General features: G+C 37.6%; 2 protein-coding genes across 3 annotated transcripts; both read right to left on the bottom strand.

Annotated features, from left to right (window-relative positions):
* Nucleotides 1-1,773: 1,773 nt before the first annotated feature.
* spout1 (SPOUT domain containing methyltransferase 1) lies at nt 1,774-6,535 on the bottom strand. The gene is made up of 12 exons (XM_044333784.1): nt 6,427-6,535; nt 6,304-6,343; nt 4,511-4,624; nt 4,269-4,428; nt 4,080-4,169; nt 3,943-3,992; nt 3,143-3,273; nt 2,984-3,056; nt 2,781-2,879; nt 2,509-2,611; nt 2,274-2,421; nt 1,774-2,118 (listed from the first exon to the last, which is right to left on the bottom strand). Exons 1-12 carry the CDS (start codon nt 6,472-6,474, stop codon nt 2,041-2,043), a joined length of 1,134 nt encoding a protein of 377 aa, XP_044189719.1. The 5' UTR covers nt 6,475-6,535; the 3' UTR covers nt 1,774-2,040.
* A 430-nt stretch (nt 6,536-6,965) lies between these two features.
* Nucleotides 6,966-11,675, bottom strand: LOC122968496 (kynurenine--oxoglutarate transaminase 1-like). 2 transcript variants are annotated; one of them, XM_044333781.1, is made up of 12 exons: nt 11,616-11,675; nt 10,668-10,815; nt 10,363-10,512; nt 9,966-10,052; nt 9,699-9,824; nt 9,450-9,570; nt 9,280-9,356; nt 9,107-9,196; nt 8,620-8,806; nt 8,074-8,150; nt 7,784-7,870; nt 6,966-7,672 (listed from the first exon to the last, which is right to left on the bottom strand). In XM_044333781.1, exons 1-12 carry the CDS (start codon nt 11,666-11,668, stop codon nt 7,613-7,615), a joined length of 1,263 nt encoding a protein of 420 aa, XP_044189716.1. In that variant the 5' UTR covers nt 11,669-11,675; the 3' UTR covers nt 6,966-7,612. The 2 variants fall into 2 exon arrangements, with proteins under 2 accessions (XP_044189716.1, XP_044189714.1); XM_044333779.1 differs by lacking the exon at nt 6,966-7,672 and having other exon boundaries at nt 7,691-7,870.
* Between the last annotated feature and the right edge of the window lie 461 nt (nt 11,676-12,136).

Raw genomic sequence — 12,136 nt, 5'->3', positions numbered from 1 at the left:
TATTTTTGTTATTATGTATTGAAAATGCACTTCTGTTTCCCATGTTGAGGTGGGATTATATAAGAAAGATCCTCTAATTAGATGTGACTATGTGGCCTACAACCCTCTTTTCATACACAAACTAAGACGAAAACTTACAAGTATATATCAGTATATAACAGTATAAACTCTTTCAGTATATAACATCTTAACACAAGGCTGTACAAGAATTTAACAGTCCGCAATGGCACAATTATGATTTAAACCAGGAAATATCTGAGCAAACAAGTAAACACGACTAACGATCTCGCCGAGAATTCAATGCCAGCATATGGTAGTTTTTAATTTAATACTTGGTGCTACAGACCCGTTGTGATTATTATTAAACTGAGGCTCAAAATCCAGCCAAAGTGAACAGATGTCACAATAAATAATGAATTACCACGAGGATGAAGCTCTTCAGTACCTTCAGTTTGAGGGATTTTCATCTTTTTCCATTGAATAGTGATAAAACAAATGTACACTGCTGCTAGTGTGCAATTAATTCTTGTTTATAATAATTGGACACATTCAGATTTCAGACATTATGTAAACCAGATATATTCAAGACTCATTCTTAACAGGACAAACATCTACTTCAACTTACCCTCAATTTGAAGACAATACTTCATTTGTTACATTTTTGCTGCAGTAGATGCTGATTTTAATAGAAGAACATAAAAGGCCTCATGAACTTAAACCTTTTGACCTCAGTGGCGTTCCAGCGCATGCAGCTCGTATTCAAATGCATCATGGTCGTGTTTCGTGTCAGTATGTTGCTCTTAGGACTGCACGATTAAATTAGAAGTCAAATTGAAATTTTATTGCGGAAATGTGAAGCGGGGAAAGGGGTGCGGTTTCTTTTAAACGATGTTGCCTTTTACAAGTAATTAATCTGCAGATATTTTGTCAGAATATTCATGTGGATGAGAGAATCTTATCAATGTGCTTGATTAATATTAGATGTAATCAGAAGCCTTTATTTACTTACTGAAAACAAACAGTCAATAATGAACACGATGAATATACATGAGCCGCATCGACTGTGATTAAACTGCCTACTAAATTTACTAACATATGCTCAGTTTGTCAAACCCATTTATATCAACAACAATAAATATCTGACCTGCAAATATAACACAGCACTAAAAATTACAATCACGACTGTCAAGTTGAATCAATGTTTCTATAAAACTGTTTTAACAAAAATTTATTATAACCTTCATAAAGGTAGAGTTTAACATGGGGCTGTTGTTGTTTACTTTTAGCTAAGTGGACCTAATAATCTGGAAACTTAGTTTGTATCAATCCCATCCACCCAGAACACAACTGCAGGTCCCGTTTACATTGGGTATGAAAACACAGTCTGTCTTCTCTGAGTAAGGAAAAAACAAATACTAAGGGGGGTAAATGCATGCAGCATGCATTGCAACTGGAATGTGACTGCATCCACAAGACGATCTCAGAGTTGTAACAGCCTGTAGTCTTGAACTAAATAATCTTCTAATTTTCACGTTACAAAAAGCAGATGGGACATTTCCTCTTAAAGCAGACACGTGTTTGAGCTACTAGCTCAGAAATATGAAGCTCGACTCTGCTGTTTGTTGATGAAAATTTAACCCACGAATGTTCTGAGCCATTTCTTTGTCCATGATGTGCTGGTCTCAACACTGCTTTTCATGAAAAGTTCCGCACCGTTTATCAAAAAACAAATGATATGCTTTCAAAAAAAAAAAAAAATACAATACAAGTCAGTTCAAGCCTGTGGATAGTATATGTATTTATATATGTACAATTTCTTGAGTCATAGACATACAGAATGAAGATATAAAATATAATATTAGGTCTGACAGGTATCTAGCATTGACTGCACTCAATGCACTGATGTGTGTGATGTGATATTTGTGGTAATTTTTACAGCGGGCAATGTTAAAAAGATCAAATTACAGCTCTGCCGTTCACCCACCAGTTAGATGGTAAGACCAGCATGTCTTTGTTTACTTTACTCTGTCAATTACTTTTTCATGAACCATTGGAAACATCTGAAAAGGCAGCTGTGATCTTCTGTCGCAGCCCTGACATGGAAATTAAGATGGCTTCCTGTTGTAGAAAAAGAGGAAAAAAACACACAATACAACATTAATTCACTTCTGTTGAGCAGGATAAATGAGTATTAAGGCATTTCCTTATACAGTATAAAGTGTAAATTTATCTCGTCTCAGAGTGCTTGATTCAACAAATATCTCGGCCCTCACCTCTGTGCGAATGGTCCTGCTGCCCTGACCGGGGCACGTGTTGAGGTAAAGGTCGAATAAAACACTGGGATCAGTCACATCCAGGTTTTGGTCAGTGTCTACACTGGCCTCTAATCCCTGAAGACCTCCAAAAACCACCAAAAGATGCCTGGAAAGTCAAATTTAAATGAATAAATCAGAATGACATACAGTAGTATTAAACCGCCCCTACTTATCTTATTGGCTCTGAACCTACTTGAATGGCGACAGTGTTGTTTGGTCAATGTGGTTGCCTCTCTCTGATGTGCCAATTGTCAGATCGTACCCTTCTTTATATGGACTTTCTGTGAAAACTGCACCTGCATCCAACAGCAATAAAGAGAAAGCAGTCATGTGGAGACTCAAACTGTATTCTTGCACAACTTAACAGGTTGTGTGGATGAAAAGAAACATGCTCTTCATCTTCCAAGACATTGCAAAATTTATTTGAAGCATATTTTTGAGTGTTTTAGTGTTTGGAAAACCTACTGAGACATGATGCCAAGCGGACACTGTAACCCCAGTAGAGACCTCCTTCAGTCCTGGGTACATGAGGAGCCACCACCATCCCTTTATACATCCTGCTCTCTGAGGACAGACAGACAGACATACTTCATTGCTGTGCAACATCTTGAAAACAACAAGAAGTAAAATAAACACCAGGAAGGTCACAGTCTGATTCATAAAATTACCTTGGTTCTGTGTCTTATTGAGCTGCACTGTGACTCGCAGTCCAGACTGCAGCTGTTTATCAATCCGAACATCCTGGGAGGAGCAGACAAACATTGAATACAGACATACACATAGTCTACATTAAATGATGACCTCTAAGAAGATGTTAAGATTATTACCTTTCTCATTCCACAGTTGACTAATGAACCTTTTCCTTGTTTGATTGGCCTGTCGAGGACTATTCCTTCACGGTATTCTGATTCCTCATCTATCCTCATGTGGTGAGGACTGTCCAGAGGGTTTAGCAATCCTGGTAGAACAAAGAAAACTTCTCTGTATTTGCATATGGATTCACTACAGAAACAGTACCGTTTTATGACTCTTCAGTTGGAGGAAACATAAACGGCAGGTTGGTTTGTAGCCATAATGTTTGAAAACATCGAACTGCTGATTTGATTTCCAATTTTCTGATTTGTCCTGTAGACGTGACTGTCTGCCAAATACAAGCCCACAGTATGTTAGAAAGATGTGATGAAGATGGCTGAATTTATACACATTGTCTCAGAAAAGGTAGCAAGATGTGGATACAATTTAATTGCCAAGTACACAGAGTTTCTGTAAATGAATATAAAAGGGGGGAGCCAAAACTTCCTGGAAGCCATAGATAGCGCAGCAGTAAGGAGGAGTTATTTGATTTGCCAGTAGATAGCATATGCCCACAGCTTGTGAGAGTAAAATTGGGACTGGAAGGAAGACGATTTGCTACCGTGGAGGAAAAACAGGAAGAAACACAGGAGTCTCTGGGTACAGTGACAAAAGACGACTACAGTAAATGTTTCCAGGAATGAGGAAGTGCTGTGATGCATCTTGAGCAGAGTACTTTAAAGGGGATCAAAAAGGTACTACTGAAAGACTTATAATGACAGTTTTTTTTGGTTCCCCTTGTATTGTAATGTAAATGTAGATTGTTTCAAACTACCTGCATACTGCAAGTCTTGATGCTTTGGGAAAAACCACTTGCGCAGATACCTGGTGGAGAAGAAAAGCTTTAATCACACTCAGATTAAACAGGCTGATGGTAGTGATCTGATCAGGTTATATTATGGTCCTACTTACTGTGGACATTCAAGGTACTGAAGTATTCTGGCAAGCTGAATACAAGCATGTCCTTTCTTCCCAACACCTTTAAATTCTCCTTCAACGCTCCTGTGGGACGAAGCCAAAAAGAAAAATCTTTTCTATCCGTGTTCTCATAGTCTGATGCTGTAAAATACATTTGGAAGTGTGTATAATATGTTTACTTACTTGACATCTTCCCCTTGTTCGTCAAACACAATGATCTCATCTACACAGAACACTACACAGGCCCTTGCAATCTGTCCGGCCAAGTATGTACGAAGTTCAGTGGACTGAGCGTTATCCAGGACAGAACCAGGCAGGGCCACACTCACCGTGTAAGCCCGACCTAAGATGATACAGATTGCACATTACAGCACTCTATTCACAGTCGTATCAGGTAAAAGCAATCCATGAAATGACAGAGTTACCTTTTTTGTTCTGGCTTTGTTCAAGTTTTGCTCTCTCTTCAGCCTCTTGCTGTTTCTGCTTTTCCAGCTGTTTGATCAGCTTGGTTTCTTTTCTTTGCTTCTTAGTCTCTTTTACTGTTATTAAGGAACAATCAGTGACACTGGTAAGAAAATTAGATAATCAGGAAGACTGAAGATGTACATGACTGAACAGAGAACAGTTTCCCAATCCGAACGAGGATGGTAGCTAGAAACAGAGTCGCAACTTAGGAAACAAGTTAAAATACTTTATCGTGCAGCGCAGATTATTTTTGCATCCAGATCTTTAGAAGTGTCTTTTATCTGTGACTCAATTGTAATGCCAATACATGAGGGGCACAAACTGGGGGTCTAAAGGGGTGGTAACAAACCCTTTTGGCTTTTAGGCGATATCTATTTCTGATCTGAGATCACTGGTTTTGACCTTAGCCTGGATGAGAGTTCATAACAGTTCAACCAAAGTGATTTTTTTTCATTCTATGATCTGATTTCATCTGAAAGATTCCGAGCAGCCTGGAGAGGTGATGGTATCCAGTAGATACAGGAAAAAGGCAAAGATTTCGTAAAAGCCTTACATATTGAACTTAAATTTGTCTAGCAGAAATATGAACATTTTTTTCTTTCTGATTCCTTTAATCCTCTTGTGACCCCTCAGATTTATTATATTGTAAAACCATTGAGGCAAATCTGTGACTTTAGGCTACACGGTATTATAAAAATTAGAAAAGTAAAGCTGCAACAATGGATTGATTAGTTGACTGACAGAAAATTAAGTGGCAATTATTTTGGTAATTAAATTATCTATGAGATATTTTTAAATACTAAAATATTCTCATTCCAGCTTCTTAAATTTGAATATTTTCTAGATTTTTCTTCTATGATTGTAAACTGAATATCTTTGGTCAGGACAAAACAAGACATTTTAGGTTGCACTTTGGGTACATCATCATTTTTCACCATTTTCATAGACCAAATGACTAATCAATTGATCAAGAAAATAATTGACAGATTAATTGAATATGACAATGAGCCCCACACGAGAGAAGGGGAATGACAGACACATCTCTTTCAAAAACACACATAGCTGTTCCAAACTCAAATTATAAGCCAAGGTCAATATAACAAGATCACAAAGATACCAATAAATAAATACATGAATACAAATATTGACTTAACAAATAAAATCAGTGTTTACAAAGTTCTCTAGAAGAACTTTTGGAAATTGCTCAGGGATGCATAAAAATTTAACATATCATTTAAAGGGCACATTGTTAGTTATTCTTGATTTATGAATGTAATATTTTCCTAGAGGACAAAGAGGTTTTATACAGTATATTATAATAATAATACAGCCACTGGAATTAACAGAAACAAAACCATGTAATTCGAGTTAGTTATGTAGTTATTTAAGTTATTTAAAGCTATTCTAGAAAATAAATGAATTTGCTACTGTTAAACTCACTTCACTTGTCTATTTAAACCCCACTAATTGGCCAATTAAGTCCAAGTTTGACACTTGACTCCTCAGGAGAGCTAAACTGATAAAGATGACATGAAATTGCTCTCTAAAAGTCGGATTTGTTAAATGACCAGAAATGCTACATTAATGCTGCGGCCAAAACCATGTACAGTATCACAAACTCCACGAAAAACGACGCTATAAAACGCTTGAATGTTATTTTTTAACCAAAAAAAGACAGAAGTACTGTACTGTAACTTGTCACACTGTGAGCTGTTAGCTAAATGTAGCTAGCTGAGTTTAGCTGTTGACTCACTTTCTGCTTTCCTTTTCTTCCAGTCCAGCCTCTCCTCGGGCTGTAACAGAAGGAAACAGGTTAGAGATCATATAACCTTCCAGTAAGTGTAATTTTTAATGTAAAACATGAGTGTAACAGTACCTGAGAGGACACAGTTTGGGGCCTTTTCATAGCAACACCGGTAGACATTTTCACATGCACTAGCACGTGAAGTATATTTACAGTTGGTGCTTATTTTTTTTCCCACCCGCATTCCGCGAAGACCCGCCCTTCTCTGCCTCTGATTGGCTACTACCTGTTACCTTCGTTGGTTTGATTGGTTAGGTTTAGGCAATAGGAGTGAGATGGTTGGTTTAGAGAAAAATATCAGGATCAGAGCCAATCAGAGGCAGAGTAGGGCGGGACTTCGCATACGGGTGGAATATAAAGTAACGCAGCTAGATTGAACTCTCGCGAGATTTAAAACTATATATAAATACTATAATATCTGTAAATACTTCGTCTCTGTCTACCTAAAATAATAAACGAATACCCCAAAACTGCTGAGAAATCTTTTTTTTTCCTTTTTTGTTCCGAAATTAATCACAAATGAGAAACTTTTGATAGTAAATTTAAATGGCTAAAGTTTTATAAAAAGTACTTTCTGTGTTCAGGTCCTGGCTGTACAGACACAGTTTCACAATGTTCACATGGAAAACAAAAGACTTTAACATCCACATTCCTTAACAAGACATGAGACAAACACTTGAAGCTACAAGGAGGTTTGTGCTGTCAATACTTCACCAACCAGCGATGTGCCCAAAGGAACAAAAGGAACAAATGTGAATAAACAACTCAGCAATGTTTAACTGACTAACCGGAAGATTCCTCAGGGGCTCTCATCTGAGTGATTTACAGAATGTGTAAAAAACAAATTAGGCTACAAGAAAGAGAATAGTAGCTGCAGTGGCTTTACTAAGAGCTTTATTTAACATTTTTCTTTGCTTTTCAGGACAAATGTTTCTGACACACAACACAACAGAATATTGACAAAAAGTTTCATGTACAGTTTTTTGCTTAAAGTCATTATACAGAAATATTTACAATGATTTTTTCAAAGCCTGGGTGTTTTCACAAGTATAGTGTGAGAAAAAAGTTAAAGTGGAGGCTGTGTTTTGTGCACCTACAGTACCACATTGCGTGTGTGTGTGTGTGTGTGTGTGTGTGTGTGTGTGTGGGTAAGGATGTAGCTCAATTCAGCTCAGACAACCCAAGTCAGTTTAAATAGCCTGGTTAAATCTGGACGGACGTGCAATGCATGTCACTCTGCTCCACATTGTGGGATGTTTTACTTTGTGATCCTCCACTTTCTCAAGACGTCTTCTGCTGCATCCAGCGTGGAGTCCTCCTTTTAGACATAAAGAGTGTAAGAGAATGTGAGTTAGAAGGACTGACAAAAAGACAATGAAAAGACTTCATGATTAAATTCACTTATTATGATATTTTGGATTTTGTTTACCTTGACAAAACAGAATCGGATATATTTGTCGAAATCCTTTCTGTGCTCCGGACTGTAGAATGCAGAGACAGGGATTGTTGCCAAACCCTGCAGAAAAAAGGTCAAAATAAATAAGACAGAAGCTGAGAAAAAAACAGGACTTTCCAAATACATCACCATATAACTTAATCATTACCCAGCAAAAACAGACACTGATCCTGTCAACTGTGTTTTTCTCTGTCTTCAAAAAACTTCAACACTTACATTACTGGGTTTTTTTTTTTATCTCTCACTAAATATTCAAGTTTTACCTTCTCTTTAATTAGCCATTTGGAAAATCTGAAGTCATAGGGTTCGTCCTCAGTGCTCTGGTCATTGAAGTCCACTTCTGTCAAAACATAAAGCTAAAGTTTGTCATAGATACGCTACAAACACTAATAAGCAGAAAGTGTTCAAACTGTAACTGTCTTGGTTGATGAGTGACTATATTCTGACCAGATGTTTGTGGTGCAAAAGACTCTGATGTGCAATGGTTTGCAGCTACGAACAAGATAATTATTTTGTTGTTTTACACACTTTTTACTGTACTATTGCCTGAATGTATCTTTGAAAACAATGATGGATGCAACAAGTTCTTCTAGTCTTTGAATAAAAGCTGCAGAGAAATTAAAACGTTTTGAATGAATCTAGTAAAATTCGTATCAGTTTTACCTTTGCCAGGAGGGGAATACAGTTTATGATGTAACCAACAACTGTAGCTCCCAGTATGAACATATAAATAAGCTTCAAGTAGTTCCTTTGACACGTGTATGGCAACATAATACCACTGGACACAAATCCTTTCTAATGACACTCACTGACAGAGGAGACGTCTGCGACCATAAAATAACCTCCCTCTGGCATGACGGGCTGCAGACCCACATTCTCGAGACACAAGGCCAGCTTCTTCTTCTTGTGGTGCAGCATCGCAGGCAGCTGCTGGAAGTAGCTCTCTTGAGTCCCAAACACCTCGTATTCTCTCTCAAATCCACGAGCGACTGCCTCCTGATGAGGATGAAAAGATCGGAGGGAGATACAGAGGACTTTAAAAGATGTAGATGAACAGAAGATATGATAATGGTGATATCGTACAAGCAGATTTGATAAAGGAGGTATTCAGTCTATTGACTTTACAGTACAAAAAAGCAGCAAGATAAATTTGGTTCTGAGAATCAAGACTAAGGATGTGAGCAGCTCAGTACTTTTGCAAAAATAATGAGGATTATCAAATCTGTTCTTAGAAAAACTTATTAAGTTTTTATTGCAACAACAATACCTAAGATGTTCAAGCAATAACGAGTTTACCTGAGCAGCGGTTGCACAGTCAAAAACAGAGCTCTGATGCATGGCTTTCAGGTGTTTGATGATATGTCCAGAGCTCATAGCCCAGCCAACCTGAAAAGACAACACAGGTCATCGTAACAATGTACAGTGAAGCAGATTACATGACTCTGTTGCTCAGAACATCTGGATTTTACCTTCCAGCCAGTAGCACTAAAGGTCTTTCCAGCGCTGCCAACGGTGATGGTTCGTTCCCACATGCCAGGCAGGCTGGCTGTCAATAACACAAACACAACAAATATTATTAATAATGTTTTTTTATGACTTTGTGACCATTCTGCTGAACCCTGTCTGTACAGTATCTCACCTATCTTTACATGCTTGGCTCCGTCATACGTCAGCCACTCGTACACCTCGTCGCTGATGCACAGAACATCGTGTTTTATACACAGATCAGCGATCATTTGGAGCTCTTCAGTCTTGTAAACCTGTAACAGACATGGATGTGTGATGTGTATTCATGTATAAGGGACAGCAGCTTTATGTGCACAGAAATCTCTGAGCACAACAAAGCTTTACTCTTAGCAGGCTGAAGTCAACAAAGTCAATATCTTACCTTGCCCAATGGGTTGTTGGGAGTATTGATAATGATAGCTTTTGTGCGTGGAGTGAATTTACTGGCCAACTCCTCTGCAGAAAGAACCCAGTCTCCACTTGACAGAGCGGCTTTGCCCTCAGCTCTCTGCAATTAACAAGAGAAAAGAAACACAGTTGATGTGTAAATATGAGTCCACATACACAAAGACAAAGGTGACATTGTCAAAATATGCTTTCTAAATTTGTACACCTTTGTAAAAATGTGAAAATGTTGTGAAACACTCACTGGCCTCAGAGGTACATATACCGCCTTTCCTCCAGCCATCTTCACCATCGGCTGGTAGCAGTCAAAGAACGGCTCAATAATAATGACCTGAAAGAAAAAAGGTCTTAGCATATACTTTGTTATGTGCTTGGTACCATTTGGGTAAATTTTGTCATGTAGAAAGTAAATTTGGCAAAAATTTGGCGATCTGAATCAATCTAAAACATTTCTCTTTCCAATTTGTAATCGGAATTGTAAACTGAATTTTACAAAGAAATATAAATAGATTTTATTCTCTCTTCTGCCATTAAACATGATGGTTAAACAATGAGCCTTCCAATATTAAGTATAAATCACTTATACGATTGGTAAAAACTGTTTATGAATAAATGAACCTGACTTGGGTTGATTTCTGTACCTCATCACCTTCACCAACCAGAGCCTGAAATGCACAGAAGAGAGCCTGGTAAGCTCCAACTGTGACCAGGATGTCTTCGAGAGGATCAATCTCATGTCCCACAACCCTGCTGAAGAATTTAGCCAGACTTTTAACAAGAGGAGGATGACCCTGAGGAAAAAAATGACATGAAAGAATGGGGTGAAATTTCCCCTTAAAACCTCCAGAAAATTATAGAAACCTTACTTTAAATGCTGGTATATTACAGGACAAAATGAACATTGTTTCCTTTAATCCTCTCACATTCACAAAAAAAACAAACTTACAAAAGCGCGGGTATACTGGTGCATCGAAGGTCCTCCGCTCACTGCTTCACAAAAAGCCTCCTGGACAAATTTAGGAGGGGAGAAGTCAGGAAATCCTTGACCGAGGTTCACTGCTTTATAGTCTGCTGCCAGTTGCGTGAATTCAACCCTGTTGATACAAAACAGCGGGTTAAACACTGTAATGCTGTTTAATAAGAAGTAAATTGAATATTAATTTAAATATTCCATGTCTGTTGAGCCATCTGTAGGCCTGGTGCCATTTAGTCAAATATAAGTAATGAATAATTGATATGATGAACTTAGTAAAGCAATAAATACAGAAGTTTTTAAGACTGTCAATGACAGTTTTACAATTAAGCTCATCAACTGAAATAGCCAAATATATTAATGATTACTACACAACAGAGAGAATGAAGCAGATTATTTTTGCAAAGCGTCAAACACACAGCGCTGATTTTTCAGTGGTTACATTCGAAATGAATAGGTTTGGTTTGATAATGGAAATTGGCAGGAAAGTAAGATATCAGTACAATATTTCCCTCTGAAATGTGGTGGAATAGAAGTATAAAGTAGCATAAAATGGAAATACTCAAATTTGTACTCAAGTAAATGTACTTTCTTACTTTCCACCACTCTTAATCGACTAATTGTTGCAACTCTATGGTTAAAATTGTCGGGTTTTCTACCAATCCTATCTGAAGGAACATAATCAATCAGTGTCTAGCTTCCTGACAGGCTCGACTCAGGGTACGAAACCCCCAGAAGTTTCAACAAACACCTAAAATGCTCTTCTGAGACCTCTTGATTCTTTTTGACTGGTTTAAAATCACTTAATAGTTCATATTTCACAATAGGGAGCGTTCACTAACAGACTGATAGACATGGCAACAGTCACCTGTAGCCTATAAACTCAGGTGTCAAAAGTCCACCTGTGTCATTATCACTTACCAAACGTTTTTATCCACATCGTCTGTCCTGAGAGTGTGAAGTCGTCGTGACATGATTAAATGAGATGACGGCCCACTTTTTTACGAGCAGCAAATAGTTGAGACTCCAGATGTGTTTGTTTCCTTTTATCTCAGAGGTGACACAGTAAACAGGTCGCCACCACCCCTCCTTCTCCCGACCTTTCAACCTTTTTTGACCTTTGTATGGGACACTTTACCCCCCATAAAAATTCTTAGGCTAAATGAATGAAATGTAGAATCCTGACATCTTTAAAATAGCAAGAAGAAGAAACAATAACAGAGAAGAATGTTGAAATCAATCAATAAAATAATACATTAAAAGCTATTTGCACTCATTTGCAGCCTTCTTATTTAAGGTATGAAATTATGGTTATGCTCAGATTCTTTATGGAAAAGAGAAAATAAGAGGCTTTTTTTTGTTTACATCTGTGATTATACCCTCAAATATCTGTGTTTTTATTTCTACTCCTGCATGATAACACCATTAGAAACACTGTCAGT

This window comes from Thunnus albacares, chromosome 18 (genome assembly GCF_914725855.1).
Source record: "Thunnus albacares chromosome 18, fThuAlb1.1, whole genome shotgun sequence".
In the NCBI taxonomy this organism is placed as follows: domain Eukaryota; kingdom Metazoa; phylum Chordata; class Actinopteri; order Scombriformes; family Scombridae; genus Thunnus; species Thunnus albacares.
The sequence above is the reverse complement of the archived record's forward strand: the minus strand, read 5'-3'. Positions and strand labels throughout refer to the sequence as shown.

Coding starts and splice junctions, on each gene's coding strand:
- LOC122968496 (XM_044333779.1), bottom strand. CDS start 11,668: ATGTCACGACGACTTCACACTCTCAGGACAGACGATGTGGATAAAAAC. Junction 10,053..10,362: donor TGGTTGGTGAAGGTGATGAG/GTACAGAAATCA, acceptor TTTTTCTTTCAG/GTCATTATTATTGAGCCGTT. Junction 9,571..9,698: donor CCAACAACCCATTGGGCAAG/GTAAGATATTGA, acceptor TGTCTGTTACAG/GTTTACAAGACTGAAGAGCT.
- spout1 (XM_044333784.1), bottom strand. CDS start 6,474: ATGTCTACCGGTGTTGCTATGAAAAGGCCCCAAACTGTGTCCTCTCAG. Junction 4,625..6,303: donor GAAGAAAAGGAAAGCAGAAA/GTGAGTCAACAG, acceptor CCTTAATAACAG/TAAAAGAGACTAAGAAGCAA. Junction 4,429..4,510: donor ACAAAGCCAGAACAAAAAAG/GTAACTCTGTCA, acceptor GTATCATCTTAG/GTCGGGCTTACACGGTGAGT.